The 19,823-nt window shown below is 39.6% G+C and overlaps 2 protein-coding genes across 16 annotated transcripts in view; one reads left to right on the plus strand and one right to left on the minus strand.

The window, feature by feature from the left end:
- Positions 1-2,086: 2,086 nt before the first annotated feature.
- On the minus strand, positions 2,087-18,990 carry CDC7 (cell division cycle 7). 6 transcript variants are annotated; one of them, XM_015870394.2, is made up of 12 exons: positions 18,933-18,990; positions 16,680-16,780; positions 14,240-14,323; positions 12,252-12,387; positions 11,541-11,634; positions 11,320-11,462; positions 10,073-10,328; positions 9,395-9,490; positions 8,434-8,612; positions 7,108-7,190; positions 4,119-4,268; positions 2,087-3,228 (listed from the first exon to the last, which is right to left on the minus strand). In XM_015870394.2, the coding sequence occupies exons 2-12, from the start codon at positions 16,771-16,773 to the stop codon at positions 2,852-2,854; spliced, it is 1,692 nt and encodes a 563-aa protein (XP_015725880.2). In that variant the 5' UTR covers positions 16,774-16,780; positions 18,933-18,990; the 3' UTR covers positions 2,087-2,851. The 6 variants fall into 6 exon arrangements, with proteins under 6 accessions (XP_015725880.2, XP_015725878.2, XP_085367477.1 ...); XM_015870392.2 differs by having other exon boundaries at positions 14,240-14,326; XM_085511351.1 differs by having other exon boundaries at positions 18,909-18,990.
- The window catches only part of HFM1 (helicase for meiosis 1), a 53,615-nt gene continuing 46,051 nt past the window's right edge, over positions 12,260-19,823 (plus strand). For all 10 annotated transcript variants that reach the window (XR_014932757.1, XR_014932758.1, XR_014932759.1 and 7 more), the window contains exon 1: positions 12,260-12,383. The gene's annotated coding sequence lies outside the window, so the exon portion shown is untranslated. The remainder of the gene's footprint in view (positions 12,384-19,823) is intronic.

Here is a 19,823-nt window from a genome sequence, read left to right on the forward strand (position 1 = left end):
ATCAAATAGTTGATTTTAACAAAGGAAAAGAGTAGTGATCAGCAGGGAACTTGATCCTTTCCTCTCTGAGAATGGGCTGTCAATGAATATTCAGTACACTGTGGGTTTTTTTTTACAAGGACAACTGGGGGAAGTACCTATAAACTACATGTTACTTTACTCATGGTAAATGTGGCTCAGATTACAGAGCCAGTTGCAAGCAGACCAGCAATGGAAAACATAAGCCAAAATACACACACAGGGAATCCCAGCAGGTGAAAACTGCTTAGCTGTAAGCTTCACACAAGACTAATCTGCACTGCATGAATTGTCCGTGATCAATTATCTCAATGAAATCCATAACAAAAAGTGCTAGAGGAACAAAGCCACCCCCAGTCTGAGTCTCTCACCTTTCTACACTAAGATACCCTTTGGGAAATGAAGGAGCCCTGTGAGGAGCTAAGGCAGCTCATGGAAATGGGTTGGATATCAGAGGGCAGAATAGATCCTTGGAGAATTTTGAAAGCAAGTTTGAAACAACTTTCATAGCTAGATATGGATGTGTTGGAGGAAAACTGTGTTTACTACTCCAGCGAATAGTAAAATTAATTTTAGGCGATAAGAGTTTGAAAAGAAAATAAATAATTTGAAAAGGGACCCACTGCAACTGTGATAGATAAATATTGAGTAATGTCTCAGGAAACAGTCTTTGCTATGAGCCTACCAACAGATACAATATTGTTTTGTTATGGAATAAGAATATATGAAGCCATAGAAGACATGAATTTCACTTTAAATGCTGTCATTCTCTTAAGTGCCTTCAGTGCTTAGTTATTTTCTCCCTTCAGGTCTCCCTGTTCAGAACCCATTGCATTTAACATTTTACCTCTAGCTTTTACGCTTTCATAGTGTTCCAGAATCAGCACTTAATAGTCATATATCTTATCAAGCATTTTTCTTTTCGCTTTATCCCTCTCCCAGGAAACGTCTCATGTTTTAAATAAATAGCTATCGGGAGGAAGAATAGCAATGCTTTCTTCTAGCTTGTTACCAAATAATCTAAGCTTAGAAGTGTTACTTTCAGAATTTTATTTACCCCCAATAACAGTAAAAGCACCATCAGCAGTGATATACCTGCTTTGATTAGTAAACTAAAGTGGCGGTTAATGACTGCAGTGCCTGCTGCAAGGAGCTGCTCAGTGCAGTGGTGAGCAGGAGGGCTGGCAAAGCCGAAGTGATTTAGCTCACAATAGATAGTTGGCACTTTTTTCCGTCAGCTAGTGCTCTCCTAAGACCATAGGCGGCATGAGTGAACGTAGGAGGAAACAATACATCTGCAGACACTGGCAGACAGCATCACTTGCCAAATTTGGCTATGGTTGCTCTAGATAAATAATTTCTCCGTGACATGCTGGGTTGAAATTATATAAACAGCAGAAGTTATTAAGACCTCGGCCCCAGAGTGTTGTGGGTTTCTTTCTGACACCCACCATCAGTACTCGGACATCTACAAATATTTTTCTCTATCAGCTGATGGCAGGGACAGGGCAATATTACCATCACTTTGTATGTATTGGAGATTTTGAATGTACTGAAATAATTGCCCTTCAGCCACAGCATTGGTCATGATGTAACAACCAGTTTCTCTGCAAAGGCTTATATAAAAGTTATCAGAGCAGTGATCTTTTCCTGGAGTGGCTGTAACCATTTATAGCAACAACCACACGAACGTTTCAAGAAATGTAATTGGAAAAACACTGTATTAAATTTCAGTCTCCAAAAGTATCGTGGGTTTCTAGAGAGGCAAATGCTGAGAATAACATGACTGACTTTGTGCAATGAATTCATGAGGCTAGAGGGTACTGGGAAGGGGGGGATTCCTACTTATGACCAGACATTAGCTTGCTTCTAAGGTGAGGTAGTAAGATTTCCTTGATAATTAAGATACTTCCGCTGTGACAGCAATATATACCAGTGCTGTCTGAAAAGCATCATACATCACTGAGGAATTTATGCAGAAAAGAAAGCTGCATAATTCTTCCTGAACAGAAGTATCCCACAGGGAAACCTTACCTAACTGTTTTTATAGAATCATCTCCAGACACGCTTCTGAAGGTATAAAAACAAATCCTTTATTTAAAAGATGTTCTGCGAAAATCAGTTTCCGTAACAGAAATCAAACATATACGTGTCACACAAGACATTCTGAAGGCAACAGTTGTTGTATATTTACAGCTAACAGTGGCATTGAAGAAATACAGGCTATGCAAGATGACTAACTGCATTTATCACTGTTGCTTAAGTAGGAAGGAACAGACAGGAAAAAAAAAAAAAGAACTTTTAAAAGAGTGATGTTTTTGTTTTGATGACAAAACCGGCACTATCTGCCCCTGTTCCAGCAACACTCCCAAAGTAAAGCTGTTCTCCAAAAGCCACCTGAACAAAATCAGTGCACTTCAGTCTCCCAGGTATTAATTGGGAGCAAAGCAGGGGTGTGCAATTATGGAAAAAAGGCTCTCGAACACTTTTTCAATTCAGCCATACTTTAATGCAAATTTCTGTTTTGAGAGAGTATCAAAGAATTAACCTTAGTGTGAGAAACTCTACAGTTTTAAATCACAGTTAATTTTCTTAGGCACTGTAACAACACCTCAAAAGCATCTTAGGATTTGACTGCGTTAGTAATGTTTATGTAATATTGACATCTGTAAGCTTCCTTTAAGAAGTTGCACTTGCAGTCCACCTGTGAGGCAATTTCAGTAGTGCTGTGCACAGTGTAATGGTACTTCAATGAGTTTAAGGGCAACGGATTAAAACTCCTTCAGTATCTCACTTCCACATAAAACGTACAAGAGCAGAACAAGGCGTCTTCTCATAGCCTCATGTCTTTAAAAAAGGGATGCAGCAAAGCATCTTTTGCAGTTATTCTTGTTGCAGGGTTTAAGTCTAGTAGCTTATCAAGTAGGTCATATGCTTCATCAGGAACCTGATCCCATCCTTTCATGTCTGTTGCCTTATCTTCTGAAGCACCGTCATCTTCCTGACAGCTCTTTAGGTGTTGAATTTCTTTTCTGAGTATCTCAGGAGCACATTGTTTGTCTACTTCAACTGGCAAAGCTGAGTCGTCTCCAGATTTGCAGGGCACATCATGGTGGGAGCTGTTACAGCTGCTATTTGTTCCTCTCAGCTTCTCGCAGAGAGTTCGTAAGTTTTGTGCTGGGACAACCTGGGTACACAGAACTGATTTCCCTAGGAGAAAAACAGGTTTTACAGTCAGTGACGTTTTATTTTGCTTGCTCTACAACTACAACTTTTAAGTTTGTTTCAGAGAAATTTCACGTATTGAAGCATAACTAACATTAGTTCAAAAATAATTATAAAAAAAAAAACCAAACCGGCCATGTTTTACAGTAAGGGCCCCCAAAAGCCAGCAGTAGCTCTGCTCAGAACTGAACTGTGCTTTTTCATGAAGTTATGAGTTGACAAATCGTCACACAGCATCATTTTCCATTTCACTCTCATCATAACAGAACTGCAAATTAAAAACCCAGTTCAGTTTATTGCTTATGTTATTGATTTATACACCTCCGTCTGGAGAATTAAAATCGATGCTGTCATTTATACTTCCAGGTACCAAGTGCTTTAATGTTTGGCTTGCAGGCAATGAGGAAAATGGTTGTTTATGTTTTTGTGCTTGCCCGTCGTGAAGTTGGACAAAAATGCAAAGTTTGCATCATGTAAATATTAAGTCAATACAACTTAAGGCTCTGTGGCAAATTTTGCAGGAATAAACATTACTTCAAGAATTCTAAGAAGTAGGAAAGTTTTAGCTGGCATATTTCACCTCAGGTGGCCCTGACTCTCTGAAAGGCAGCAAAGTTAAGAAATCCACAGAATGAATTACTCCATGTAAAAAATTATAAAAGACAGAAAATTAGAAAGCTTTCCTAAACCTCCGTACATATGGATAAGTAGTGTTAGTTTGCATGCAAGAAGGGTGACTTAACTCTAAAGTGACTCTCAAAGTTAAAATTTTGTTTAAAATAAACGCAAGTCACAACTAGATTGTAAATCATTGCATTAAACAGCAGACCAGGCATACATTTTTCCCCTTCTCCCCATAATTAAGGTTTGCATACCAAAAGTTTTAGCAGCCTGAATGGTTTCTCGAGATCCACGAACTGTCATGATTTGTGCCAAAGCAGTTAAATCATCGCTTGCTTTGTAAAATGGATACCGTCCACTGAGCAGAGAAAGGAATACAATTCCTGCAGACCACATGTCAATTGCTGCAATAGAAAGCAAGCTTAGTAACAAGTAACTGAGTAAAACAAGTAAAATTTCATCAAAAGCAAAATCCTGAATTCTTTAAAAAGAAATTACAACCGGAAGTGTAGTTATCAGAGAAGGTAATGTTCTGAATTACTTACAGGCTGCGGTCACAATGATAACACTTCAGCAAACAGTGTAAATGGATATACTTGCAAATAGAATCAGATGCTTGCTTTTCTACAGAGCCTATAGAATTGTCTATAGGATTTCTCACATGAGTAATTTCATTAATTTGCTTTAAAAAAATGTACTGAAACAATGTTTGAAGTTATTCTGACCAGGGAGCTGAGAGGGGAAAAATAGCTAGTTTTGATACTACATTACGTCTGCTTAGACTGAGAAAACTTCATATAAAAGTTCATGAATAAAAAGTAATTCAGGATTGAATGTAAATCTTACCTCTTTGGGACTGAGGTTGCCAGTTAGGCGTACTAAAAGGTTTGTTTTACTACAAACTTGGTTGCTTTCTAATATGAAACCACTTGATGAGATTGTTTAAGAGCTGTAACAGTTATTCATCACTTTCATTGTGTTATGAAGAGTACAGGGAGTTCTCTGATGGTAGAAGCCAAAGCATGATGGAAACTTTAATACCGAAAGTTATGGGAATACCTGGCTGCTGTAATTTTTTTTGTGAAGTTGCACATTTTGAGAGATGGCAAGGAAAGTGAAGGAGAGAGTCTGAAGGACTCTCTAATTCCAAAGAGAGAAATTAACTTGGGAAATAAAGCTATAGTCATCCTGCACATCTTCCAGAAATAGGCAGTAAAATGTGCAGTAATTGAGTCTGACATTTTAGCTAGAAACACTATCAGCAAAGAGCTCTGAAAATACTAAGTTGATCTACAAACAGGTTTTTAAGTCTTATAAAAATCAAAATCCAAATTATTTGTGGGTACAATAATTCAGTGTGCAAAAATGTTGCGTCTTATTTTTATTGAAAAAGTTTTAGTAGTACTGTATTGATGTTGACCACACCACCTGCTTATGGTGTTACACATCACCCTTAGTATGTGGTTGGGAAAGACAGTCATTAAGGTGAAGGCTTTTAGAGATGTTTATCTAGCTCTTCCTGATATTGTCAGACAATTAGATACTGAAATGACAAGCATGTCCTCCAGTTCTGATAGGGTTGGCATCTTCAGCAGACTGAGAGGTCTTGTGCAATGACATCAAAATCACGATTCCTCTCTGTGCATTTGCCTAGTGGTTAGCATCCAGCTAGAGAGGGATGCCATCTTAACGGGAAACTAAGGAACAAATCAAGTTAAAAATTGTAACTGGATCTGCTTAGGGCCAAGTTGTAGGTTTGGGTTGTATTCTCTGTGCTTTAAACATGGCTCAGTTACTTAAGGTAGCTCTGGACAGCCAGCTGGATCCAGCTGATAACTTGGTCCTGGCACAAAGACCAAAACTAGTAGCAAGATTGGCAGGAGTACAAGGAGGTGACTACAGCAGTCCCAGATGTTATTGGGTAAGGAGATTTGTTAGCTCAAGTACAGCATTATCTCATAAATATTAGTATTACTCTACCCGGTTCTAATGAAGCACTTTGTTGACGTATTACAGAAGCTTTGCACCACTGACTCAGTACCTTTAGGGCCACACCCGAGGGTTTCCAGATCTACCCATATTTTCTGTAGTTCTGCCCTCCATTACCCTAGAGAACAGAGAACTGTCTGAAAGCACACTTAAGACAACCCTCTGTCCAAGATTTCTTAAGTATGTCTTCTTTCTGCATAAATTCTGTCTAGACGGATTCAGGGATTGTCTAAACTTATCCTGGATTTCTGGATGTTTTCTAGCTCATAAAGCTGGCTGTTACTGCACAGGCACGATGACTCCAAGTAGGCTGCCATACCTCTTGAAATCCCAGCCATGCCCACAGCACAGATCCTGCCTTAAATAGCATTAAGCTATCAATTGATATGCTGATCAAACGTACTGTAAGGCTGCTCTGAGTGTGTATGAGAACTTTCAAATGCTGTAAATTGACTATATGCTCACAAAGTGCTAAGCAAAAAGATGGCTATAAACTTATTTTAAATACAAATTCTGAGAACATTTGTATTTATCCTTCATTTTCATAATCAAACGTGACACATTGAACTTTGTATCAGCCCTCTAATTCTTCATGTATGCACAGCTTCTCCCAGCCTACTTGCATCACCTATGGCATTAATCATCTCTTCTCCAATATTTACCAGGCTACTGAAACATGTAGATTTTAGCCCTGAGAAATTAAAAATCTTAGTAAAAAAAAAAAATAATGACATTTACAGATTATCTATTTAAAGCATTAGCAAAAAGGAAAAAAAAATCCAGTGAAAAGTCCCGATTAACTGACACACATCATAAAAAACATTAAAAAATTGCACTGATATAATTAGTTATGCCCAAGACAGCAAAGTACACGTGTCAAACTGTCTAGAAAGCATACCCCTCTAAGATTTATTTAAGATTTTTCTTGAATAAATAAGCCAGTGAGCCAAGAAACTTGATAAAACTTACAACTTTGTTTTCTTTTAAAACACGTGCTATTGAACTCCTGCATATGGCAGTACCCCTCAAAGGGATACAGACATTCAAGTTTCAAACATGGGAAAATATTCCTCGTTCCTTCTTATGTGGAGTAATTAACTTCAAATTAAATTTGGGAAATGGTTCATAAATGTTAGAAGGGATAAGAAAATGAATTTCATGTGTAACAGCCTGCTATACAAAAGATAAAGTCAATGCGTAAGTGACAGGTTTAAGAAAAAGACAGGTATTTAGTTTTTGTCTGCTATGTTGTACCTGTTGTCTGAGTGGGGCACTTTGTCAGTACTTCTGGTGCTCTGAATCCAGGTGTTCCTGCTCTGGGAGCAACTTGCTGACACCTTGTAGTAAGAGACAAATATGTTCAGAATATCTATATTGAGAAATAGGTTCTAATTATAACAATAGCTACTATTTTTACAATATACTTTTGTGAGATATGTAAATCTGCCCTATTCAGTTTTTATGTCTGAAATATCTTACAATTACCTAACATATAATTATTACCTCATATGAAATAACCTTATTATAATTACCTATTATATTACTGATCTTGTTATAATGTGTAGAAGGAGTATTTACTGCATATTTCAGTCACAATATTTTCAGTTTTATTCAATGACAACACGTGTTTTCATAGGGAACTTTCAAGTTAAGCCTAATTAACCAATGGCAAAAAATGCATTAGTTTCTTGGGTGTGCACAGTATGGCTTTTTATTAATCCAGAGCAAACTAAGATTCACTATTTCTGAGTGTTGACAAGAATTTACTTCTTGTTAGATTAACTAAAAAGTGTGAGATCGTTATTAAAAATGTATAGAAGGTCCAAAGTGCTTTCTGTCTGCAGGCCAACTTTCTTGAGTCTAGCAAATTCCCCATGTTTCATTTCTGAACTGACTTTGATAACATCATATTTTGGCAGTCAGGAAAGAGAAGTACCACAGTTTCATGACTATGCCTACCAAGCAGATTTCTCTGCAGAAATTTCTGTTCTCTAAGTGGACAGGAAAGGTAAGGGTAGATCATAGCCAAAATGAACTACAGAGGACTGGATTTGAACTGAGTTATTTAGACTCTCTGGCCTATCCTCTATTAAAATGTTTCAAATTGAGAAATGCAGCACTGTTATCTTCCCTTTTTATTCTACATTTCATGATTTCCAGAATGCAGACAGCCTGGGGAATGTATTTAGCCTTAAATTCTCAGAAAGCAAGAGTCCAATCACTGAATTTCAATGCAGTTGGCATAATTTAGGCCTATTAGATCAATGACAGATTATTGTCTACTCTTGTTTTGTAACTAACTGAGGTTATTTTCTACAACACATATTGATAATGCAAATAATTCAACACAACAGCAACAGAAAATCATAACAGTGAATCTCTTGCTGCAAATAGCACTGAACCAATGACTCCACAAATTCCATGAACAGTTCCTTTTAAAGAGCTCACTTAGTGTCGTAAGGGCTGCACAGATCAAATGCTGTCTTTCACCTACTAAATCAGCTGTCTGGTTAATTCAAGCTTTTTGAACTTGTTTGGCAGCATAGTAAGCAATTTTACAGCATTGTTGAAGCAAATTACCTTGAAAGGCAAACACTGCAAACTCTGTCCGTTGCGTAACAGTTACAGGTCAGGTTTGATGGACAACCACTGGCAGCCTTCCTGCCCAGCCCGTTGCTCACTGCTTTGGTAGAAATAATCTTCTTCTTTGTTACTAACTTCCTAGATGAAATATCGATCATCTTTGATTGTTTAAAGAGCTGCAAAACAGATATTTTTTCAGAAGATGAAATATTTAAGCTTCCTGTTACATACAGATACCTGTCTTGAAAGTACTGAAGACTCATCGGCAAGGAGCTCCAATTTTTAAAACAGAAGACAGCAAATCTTTCTCCTAAATCATAACATCAACAAAAGGTACTTAATATTTTAGAGGTTACAAAAATTAATATCCAGTAGATATTCTGAAGCTTCAAGTTGTTTTTTTTTTTCAAGTTAGTATAATTTTTCAAGCATTCTTTTGATTCAATATCTGTACAAAAAATAAGTAAGTGTATGAAACAGTTAATGCCACAATAACAAAGTAGTACTAGTTTTAATTCTACAATAAGATGATTGTTGTTAGATAAGCCTTCTGTTCGGGTTTTTCTCCATGTCACAATAATTCCTAACAGCAAAATGAAAACATTTATTACGTGTTTGTTTTCTCCACAGCTTCAGTTGCATCATAACAAGCTATGGTTTCATAAACTAGGGATACCTTGGTGGAAAGGTACATGTGTAGGAAAGATACTAACTAGCATACAAAGAAGATGAGCTGGGGAGACAGGTACATAACACCTCTTGAGAAGTTTCAAAAGGGACTGAAACAAATGAGAAAAACTCTTCAAGCCTTTCAGTGAAGTCACACTTAATAATCTGTATTCTTAATAGTCAGCTGAGAACTTTAGTTTTACAGGGTTCTGTCTAGTCTTACAGAACTAGTTCTATAATTTCTCTCAGACGTAACAAAATGCTCTTACTGATGAGTCATGTTTCTTACTTTTGTATTTGAGTTTTCCTGGTATGTGGAACAATAGATGTTGAAATTCCTCTCTCCAAAGACAGAGCGTTGGGCAGAATGGTGCACAGAATCCTCCTACAACATCAACAAAGAAGACAGTAAGGATTTTATCCAGTGGTCAGCTGCATACAGGGAGTTCAAGAACTGTGTTAAGTGACATAAAACTAGAACATCTACACGGTAAGTCTTTTTTAGGTATCAGTTCACCGTGAAGTGAAATCATCTTGACAGAACACCAAACATACTCACAAAGTTAATCACACTTCATGTGCCCCAAGACGATCTGAAACGTCATCTGTATGTTATCTGTATTGCATTTGTTATATTTATGCAAGTAAGCATATGTAAATAATTATTGGTTTGGGGAGGAATTTAGCAGCATGCAGGATTTAATAAATAAATAAATAAATAAAGATTTAGAGTTGTCTAGAATAACCCATGCTAGAGTTTTATGCTGTTTTCAATGCTGAATTATATCTAACAGACACTGAATGATGCCGATAGTGTTACATAAAACTAGCTACTTCAACGTGAAAATTGGTTCTGTGCATCAAATCCTGCAAGATCAGCACAGCTTTTGTTCAAGTATTACATCTCCCCCTGTTGGATGAAAAAATACATTAAACATGCAAAATATTAATGAAAGAGACTGATAACCTTTCCTCCTCTTCCTTGTTTAATCTGTATTTTTGAGTGTGAGCTGGAGTGTGAGCTTTTATCAGATGCTCTTGATGCTAACTGTTGTGCAATCTGGTTAGGTGCTGTGACGCTGACAGAAACCCCCTTTCCCAAGGCTGTGTTGGGATTACTTTGTGAGTAACTTCCCTGCTGGCCTTCAGAATGGGCAGTTTTGAGAAGTTCAATTTTTGTGTCAGGAGTTCCTTGTGCCAAGCCAAAATCTACCAAGGCATACCTAAAAGAAATAAATTCACAATCAAGAGTCAAAAAGTACCAACCAGTTTTATCAACTACTCATTTCTTGTTTATTCACAGTTTACTCCTCATTACTAGCAACACAGTTCTATTTTCCTTCTCCTCTGTTTGTCCTATTTGTCTGGCACTATTTGACCTCTCGTTTTGACACTACACCCATTTCTCTTTGCTGTTTTTTGACTTGTAAGCTTTTCAAGTGTGTACTTTCACCACTGACGTTTTGAAAGCTACTCCTGGTAATCTCTTCCTTGTTTTTTTATTCTACAGTTCTGAACTACCCCAGCAAGCAGCCAAGTAAATGTGGATTGACCTGTCACGGACAGAGGCACAAATGAAAGCACAAATTAAGCAGTGAAGACAGCTGGAATAATAACAGTGCTTAGAGTTTTGCCAAGTCTCAAGCAATGCTACTGTAAATCACTTATCTTTAGTCAGGTAGTTTCAACAGCAAGCCTTCACTAATTGCACCCTACTCACCAGTCGCCACAGGACTGCCAGCAATTGAAAGAGTGCCTTACTCAATCCACTCCAACAAAAAAAGCAGTACGTGACTTTTTAGTCTTCAGATACCAAATGCATTAGTTATTAAATTCATGAGTAGAAAGTTTCAAATACCAGCCTATGCTTAAGAAGTGCCTATTAGCTCTTTTTTAGATCATTACTGATGTTAGTCTCATTTTTATTAGTGTTGTATCTGTACTCAACAGTAAATTTTCACTTTTTCAGGTACTTGACACTCTATATGGCAGATGCTAAATTAGATGTTAAAAAAAAAAATAAAAAATCTTTCCATTCTCAAATGCCCAAACACAGAAATAAAAGTTTTACAAATAAAAAGTCTCTTTTAGCTTTATTACTTAAGCACATGTTGGGCAGCTGGAAGGAAGAAAACCAAAAGCCTCATTTACTCTGTTCTGCCAAGACACGCATCCCCAGACGAGATCACAATATGGACATCTGGACAGACTTACTGCTTCAGCCTCCTGTTGTAGAGAAAGTTACTGGGTTTGACGTCACGATGAACAATACCAAAGTGATGAATGCGCCTCAATGCTTTAAACAGATTAAACATGTATTCTTTCACTTCTTCAAACGAAAGAGAATTCAAAATGTCCTGAAAGATTATTTGGATACTATTATTATGCAACTAATTTCATTAAGTTTTACTACACATACAAAGTCTGGGACTCACCAGGAAGGATTCGTGTTCCAGATATGGCATAACAATAACCACGTGATCGTTTTTCCTAAAGCAATATTTAACTCCCATAACATTATCTTGTCCCCTAAAGAAGAGAAGTAACAAAGTAACGTCACTGAGTAAAGACCAGAAGATGAATTTTGATTTTCCTTTATTTCCTGTAAACTTCATTCTGGCTTTCTTTTAATATCTAATTTATACCTTGGCAATGGTCTAATTAGCAGTAATTATGTTGTTCTTGTGTCATTCTTATGTTCCATTTAAGTTCTGCAATTTGCAATGAGGGCTCTACAGACCCAGAGACCACTGTTTGTAGCTACCACTGCATTTAAATGTAGGAGTTCATGACACTGGCTACTCCAGAAAGGCGCTGTTGAGCACACCGGTGAAAAGAATTCATTCCTAAAACTGTAATTTCTGATTAAGAGATTATTTTTTCCAAGCAGCTGTAGCCACATACATACACTAAGGAACTTCTCAGATGGTAAATGTAGTATGGTCTGTAAACTGAGACTAGCAAAAAAGGACATGCATTACAGATAAGAATCCATTTCTTATTTGCTCCGGCTGTAAGTCTGAAAAATTTCTGAGATAAAAAAAAAAACAGCAATTGAAGTGCCAAAACTTTCCATAAGTAAATGCAGATCAGCGAGACAATATTCAGCAGTCTAATCATGACAATCATAATTTTTTTTCAGGTACCCTGCTACTGTGAGGCACTGAAGTTCAGCAGCAATTCGCAGAGGGTGACTGGTTGGAATCAAGTGCTTCAGAGCCATTTTTTCTTCACATCCTGATTGTAGTTGCACCGTGGCCAAGTAAACAGAGCTAAAGGTACCTGTAAAAAAGGGAGAAAAAACACTGTTTTCAGCATCTTTAATTAAGTCAATTCAGGTTTTTACAGAAATGATCTAAATGTTCACAGTCTTACAGCGCATCTGACACTATGTCAAAAGCAGATTCTAGAAGCAAAAATAGGCAGTTTCTTTTTTCTATTACTGAATTCAGTGATCTTGTATAGCATTTTTTTTAATGTCAGTAAAAATGCAAATGTTACGCTGTCTAACTTGCCTGGGACATAGAGCTCTTTGAATGTAAATTTCCTATCTTTGATTTGCTTTCTTGTTTAGGTAGCTCTCTTTCATCTGACATCCAGCTCTTCTCTCTCTGCAATGTAAGTCGGCTATCTAATGCTCATCTGGATAGCACTGCTTCTGCTATTCAAAGAACTTCTGAAATCATTACATTTCCCTTAATTCTGTTATCTTATTTATAAAGTAAGGCTTCTGACTTGATGTGTAACTTTACTATTTGTTTGCCCCCAGCATTACCATGTAGAGAGAACACAATAGACTCCTTTGAGAAAGGCAATATTCACACTGCACAATCTTACAGCTTTAAGTTTTATTATTACAGTTTTAAGGATATCTTAAAACATCTCTGTGAGGGTTAATTTATCCTAATGATCTGACATACCTGAACATAGAAGTCAAAGCATTCTTCCCTGTGAATAAGCAGTTCAAATTTACTTTTGATTCTATTTGAACTACTGTGTTTGTGTCACACTGAATTTAACAGTCTGTAAGTGTATACATACATCAAAATGCCAGCAAAACCTCTAAATACTTCTTACAGTCACAAAAAATTCTAGTGTCCCATAAACTGAGTAGAATTGCTCATAACAACATGGGTTACCATGCTGACCCAAGACCTTCTTTTTGGTGGTGAGAACAGCTAAAACAAAACAGACTCCTGATTGGAATCCTAAGTTGAAGCTTCTCTTGTCTTTATGCCACAGAACTGCTAGTGGTATTTTTGGCTTTCAAGAGCATTGTTTGCTCCCAGGAGATAAACTGGAGTACTATTCATAACTGGAGATTTAGCTTGACTGTTCTCTCTCATTTATGACAAACATAACCGCACGTTTTCTAGAAATTTTGGATGGCTGTGCAGAATGGCGCTTTTTACTTTCTTTGACAGGCAAACTTTCAGCCCCCTGGTTTGCCATCGCAGTTACTCCACTGCAAAACAGCTACAAAGCTACCCTGCTTCTCATAAACACCTTTGCTTTTAAGTGCAGAGTGTCATTCCTGAGCAAAGTTTACAAAAGCGCTGAAGTCCCAGACTCAGAAGGCATAAGGAATCTACTCACAGTCACACCAACCTCCTAATAAGATATTTACAATGCTACCTACTGAATGTCAGGAGTACCCAAGCGATCCAAAATTTGATCCTGTATATCCTAACATCAAAACCCAACAACAAAAACTAAAGCAGCTGTAATATTCCAGCCTCCTCCTCTACTTGTGCCCACAGAGTTTCAGCAGAAACAAAGCCAGTAGTTAAATATGTCAGAACATAGATGTGCATAAATAGATTTTCCATGTAAAAAAAAGAGTTCTTAGACTTACGTGGTAGAATATACCCCTCAAAATGTTAGCTGTCAAAACTAGAATGCTGGTTTTGTGAAAAGGCTTTTATAAAACAGATTTCTTAGGAAATCTCTTGAAGTATTTCCTACTTAAAACCCCTGTATGTCCCGGAACTTACTACAATTACTGTATACAACAAAAAGTAAATCAAAAGGCATCTGGCTTAAATTGCATGCATTGGCATTTTTGATTTATACTGGTTAAGTTATACATACCAAAAGAGATCTAAGTTTAAGCAAGGTGCAATAAAACATTTACCTTCTCCAATTTTTTCCTTAATTTTAAACACGTTTACAAGCTGCGGCACTGCTTCATAAAGTTTTTCTATATCTTTTTTTATTCCTGCTGTGGAAAGAAAGGGGAAAGTCAGTTAAAAATGTTATTGCTCGATTCAGTACCTGGTCTGTAGCTCAGATCATAAATTAAACTTCAATTTCTAGTACCGTAACTTGACAAACTGAAGGAAAAACAGGAGAGGGGTACCCATCTTTGCTGGCATTACTCTCTCCATAATGGATGGTCTTCATCACATTCCCTTACGTGCTGCAGCATTTTAATCAATTTTACCTACCTGCCACCAAGAAATTCCTGAGAGAGGAAAAGCTGCTTTTGTAAAACTTCACATTACAGCTCATTGATTAATGTCTCCTGGGACATACAGTATCAAAGCCACAAATTATAACAGCTGTTTATGAAAGCAAAAGAGCATATCCATGAGATGCAAACCAAGAATCAAAACTGTAGGAAAGTTATTATTAAGATCATTAATAGAGTCCCTTACACTGTTACAATAGTAAATACCAAAAAGCATTATTTGCTTTGCATTTAAATTATTGTACTTTGTGCTGCAATCACTAGATGGCAGAACAAGGATGTTGTACTGCATTCCTTCCAAAACTTAGTTTTCCAATCAGTTCCTGAATGCTTCTATTTTAATTGTTCTCTATTTCTCTTGAAGCTGAGTATGAAGCAGGGCTAAAGAACAATTGATTATGCAGAAGTATGAAAAAAATGCTATTTGGAAAATACATCGAATGGAAAAAAAACCACAAGTTTATCATTTTCATCCTAAAAACGAATAAAAAATTCAATTTCAGAAACATATAAATAAATTGTACTGCATAGATAAGCGTACCATGTTTTACCTGAACATGAAGTTATAAGTGATGAGAATTACTTTCAAAGTATCACCGACACGCTTGTAACAAAGCATGGATTGGTAAAACATGGGCCTCACCACTCAACAGGACAGTAATGTTATTAGTTCTAAAATATCCTAGAAGGCCTTCATGTCTAAAGGCTGTGTGCAATAGGACAGACATAGAAAATGGTTTGAAATGCTGAAATGGTTCTTAACAGCTGTCAGAACTGCTTCGTTTAGAATTAGATTGCTATGCAACCTGCTCCAAATGAAGCAACTTGCAGCTCTGTTCCAGTGCTCATATCTGAGTTTGACTTCTGAAAAGAGGAGCTTAAGCTCCAGTTCTTACTGATTACACAGAATTTGCACTGGAACTGCTCCAGTAAAATTGTCTGGTTGGAAAAAAGGACTTAACCTTGGCAACATGCTAATGACTCCAATGAGGACTTGAATCACACATCTTTTAAGTCTTCAGATAGTAGCAGCTCAGACTTTAAGCTGACTTTACGTTGTCACCGGACCAATGGCCCTACGGTAGATAGTAACAATAACAAAAAGCTGCAATACAATCTGCCAGCTACTTGGTTTTGTGCAACTGAGTTGAAAGAGCTGAACGTGTTATCAGAGCTCTAACCACTGAGTGGTGCTAGGCCAGAGGTGTACATACCCCAGGCACTGCGAGGATTTAGCAAGCCAACATAGCTTTACATGTGAAAGATCCCAAAATGAAACGAACGCTGACTGTCCTTGCTGATAGCAGCATGAACATCATCTGTTCTCTTCCAGGAGCCTGAATCCCCAGCTGGGCACAGTGCTCGCCACATTGCTGCCCTAACACAATGTAAAAATGCAGACATTCTTTGTAACGTTTTCTGTGAGACTTTAAAATAATTTATTTACTTCCCAGTATGAAAAGCATTTGCAAAGTGAGACATTAAATGCTATTCAGCACTGCTCTAATTCTGGACACGGATGTGTAGCAAAATGACAGAGGACCATTTCTGGGAAAATCAGTAGCCATTATATATAAACTGTCTGACCACAAGCAATTACTGAGCAAGGATGGTGCCTGTGTACAGAACACCCAGATTTAAGAAGTCATAAACAGACAAAATAAAAGCAGTAACAAAACGTATGTGTCTGTAGTTTAGCTTCTTTTGCATGACCAAGAACAGTGTGCTTGTGCACACCAACACATCTACAGATATTTAAGGCCAAGGCTGGTTATTACATGTTGAAAGGCAAAATATTATTGTTGAGACATTGTCTGGTAAGGGAATTTTATCTTCAAGAAGTCCCTTTTGGAATTCTATTATCCCTTAAGATAATATATTAGGTAATCAATAAATAGGATAAAGGAATTGTGACAAACTACTGCTGATGAACTTTTGTAGCCACATGGAAAGCAGGAATAATCTATGTCAACAGCGATTTCAAATGTTCTCATTTCATCGAATCTTTATACAATATGATAATTGATGTTGAAACTTCCTGTAGTGATGAAGAAGCACATCAACACCAAAACGTATTGTTAGCAGTCCCTGCTTTAGCACGCACCTGAAAGCTTGCTGTTCTGCACATGCTTTCTGCTTGTGTCTTCAGCCTGATGAGGGTGCTGTTCATCACAGTGCGACTTTGACTCTGTCTCCATCACAAAACTAAAGAAAAAACATCCAAGACCTTGAAAACCACTTCTGGACACTTGAGGGAGCAAACACACCTGATAATACACTTCATTGCCCTGCACTTGGTTTCCAAAATGAGATGCAAAGAATGAGGAGTTCCTCTGTGCTGCCTAAAGTCACAAGGCATCTACCATCCCAGAGAAAAATCAAACCAGTAAACCCACTTGATCCCCAGTAAAAGGCAAGAGGAAAGAAGGAAGAAAGCAGGATATGGTTAGAGACAAATGATTTTCTTTTATCTGGCGTGTTTGCTCATTCATGTTAAAGCTCTTTTTCCTTAAGTTTGCTTTGAAAAGTGAGGAACCAGTCCACATGGCATTAGCTGCATCGTACACTGCAGCACCCCTACAAAGACAGAGAACCTGAAAACGTATAGGAGAAAATCTCAATACGTGAAATTTCTCCCTCTTCTAGAACATAACCCAAAAGCATCGTTATTTGTTCTAATCCCTCATAAAAGAAGTAACAGAGCATATTTATTTTGAAATGCTTCTTCCCAAATCTTGTAAGAAAAGGTGTAACTTGTTGTACTAATGTACATTTATAAAAAATCATCCTATTTCATAAAGAAAAGAGACGTGGAGCACCCAGAAAGGACAAACAGTGACAAGGGAGCTCAGCACCACCACCTCTCACAGTGGCACCATTTTCTGCTCGAGGATCTTCCTTGATTGTACCTTTGCCGAGCCCACAAAGTTCTGCCTGAACTTTTCTACAAGGGGGGAGAGGGGAGAGAATGTGTTTTGAAAAACTCCAGATGAAAGGATTCATCTATTTCAGTGAGCTAGAAATACACTTTGTCCCCGGAGAATCCTGGCTACCTTTATTCTGTCATTCTCACGCAGCACAATGGGGACAGACAACAGCCTCTTTCTGCGAGATAACTTTGCTGGAGAGCGCAACTTGAGAGACTTATGCAGTGAGGTGGCACTGCAGCCTTTCACAGGTAGGCACTGCCCTGCTAGTGCTGACCAGGCAGACAAGCCTGTTCCAAACCTGTCATGGCACAGCCTCATTAGCGGAGCAAGGAATGCTCTGAGCATGGCCTCAGCAGCAGAGCAAGGAGAGCCCATCAGCACACAGCAGTGCTCACTGCAACCAGCCCCAGCTCCAGAACCTGCCTGTTCAGAAAGCTGGAAGCAAAGCTGCTCAGCCTGCAGGACCTCAGGAATATGGGCAGGGTGGAGGGGGCTCAGTAACTCAGGGTGCCCCTTCCATTACTTTGTGTCAAACAGGTTCTGATGGCTGCAGAACTGAATGCCTGGAATACCTCAATATATTTTAACACAGTTTACAAACTTGGAAGCGGGCCTCGTGGTTATAAAACTGAACCTGATGGAGTTTGATCAAGTCAAGCATCTAGTTTTTATGTTAGGAAATATCCAAAGTAGATCATCTGAGAGAAAAAAAGAGGAAGACGGATGTGATGCGAAGTTTCAGCTCAAGTCACCCGCGGTTGTCCCAGCTCCCATCGCAGACAAGCAGCTCTCCATGGCACGGAAATAAGCGAGACACAGGCGGTGGCGGCCCATAGGGCTCATAAACCTCCAGGTCCGGAGCGCTCAGCGGCTGTGCTGGGCTGCAGCATCAACTGCCACACAGCCACCGGCAGCAACACGACTCGAGCAGCGCCGTGAGCGCACGAGGAGCCGCGCAAACAGGACACGAGCTCGATCCCGCCGGTTCCCGCAGACAAAGGGCCAACAAACACCCGCACCGTGTCACAGCGGCTCGGCGTTACGCGCTGCCCACGCAGCCAAGCTCCGCTCGGACACACTCACACCGCCCTGTGGGCACCGATAGCGGCGGGCGGGAGCTGCAGGGCATGCGCCGTGCGGGAAACGGGGCCGGACCCCGCGGGGCGCTACAGGGCCCGGAGAAGCGGGGCCGCCCGGCCCACGTCCCGCAGCCCGCCCGCCTTGCCCTGACGGGATCGCGCGTGGGGCCCTCCCTCGGGGACGGGCTGCAGGGGAAGCGCCAAGGGACCGCGGCGGACAAGCAAACCCCGCCGATGATAACGAGGAGCTGCGCGGGGCCGGCCGCGGTGCGGCGGGGAATGGGGCGCGAGGGGCTCGGGGACACGCGGGACTCACTCAGTCACTCTCTCACTCTCTCAGTCACTCACGCGGCCGCCGCGACGCGCCGGAATTTTGCCCGCTGCCGCCTTTTGCCGACCGCCCCTCAGCGACCAATCCCGGCCCTCGGTGGAAGCCGCGGTCGCGGCCAATGGGACGGCGGGCCGCAGGGAGGAGCGCTGCTATTGGCTGTTGGCGGGGCTGGCGGGCTGAGGGCTTGTTGTGCGCTGCCGTGCTGTGGTGTCAGTGAGCTGCGCTCCCTCACGCCGGCCGCGCTGTGTGGCGCCGGGCCGTGCTGTGCACTGTGCCCGTGTGGGCTGCGGGGTGTCTGTGTGCGGTAACGGCCCGCCTCATTCTGGTTCTCTCCACATGGGGTTAATGCGAAATAATTGCCAGCCCCGGGTAAGATCTGGTTCTTTTCAGATCTGCCATCAATTCAGCTCTGTTCTTCAAAGTCTGCGAGGAGCATGGAGCGAGTTGGCTCCATGTACGTTGTTGTTTTTGTGGGTTTTTTTTTCCTTTTTTATCCAGACTTGTGGTCGTTATTTTGAGGTGAAAAACAAGCCCTGTTACACGGGATCGAAAGCGGGTGCCCGAACACGTCGCTAAGCTGCTTTTGTGCTTTGTTTCCCCCCCCCCAGCAGTTTTAGTTGGCACTTTCTGTTAGAGCTCTCAAAGCAGCGCAGCAGCTCGTGCTCAGAGATTTTGCTCAGTTAAATACAGTCAGGCTTAACAGGTTATGGCTGAGGGTATTTAAGAGCAGATTATAGCAATCATAATGATAAGGATAATGACAAAATAACGACAGATAAATTCTGCTCTCCCTTTTGCCCTTGTAATCTTCTAGAAGTCAGAAACATTGAACACTCCTTTGCACTGCATTGCCATAGTTTTCAAATTAAGATTTGCAAAATAGTGTGTGATTACATATGAGCTGTGTC

This window comes from Coturnix japonica, chromosome 11 (genome assembly GCF_054131305.1).
Source record: "Coturnix japonica strain WE chromosome 11, WE-NBRP24, whole genome shotgun sequence".
NCBI classification, from domain to species: Eukaryota; Metazoa; Chordata; class Aves; order Galliformes; family Phasianidae; genus Coturnix; species Coturnix japonica.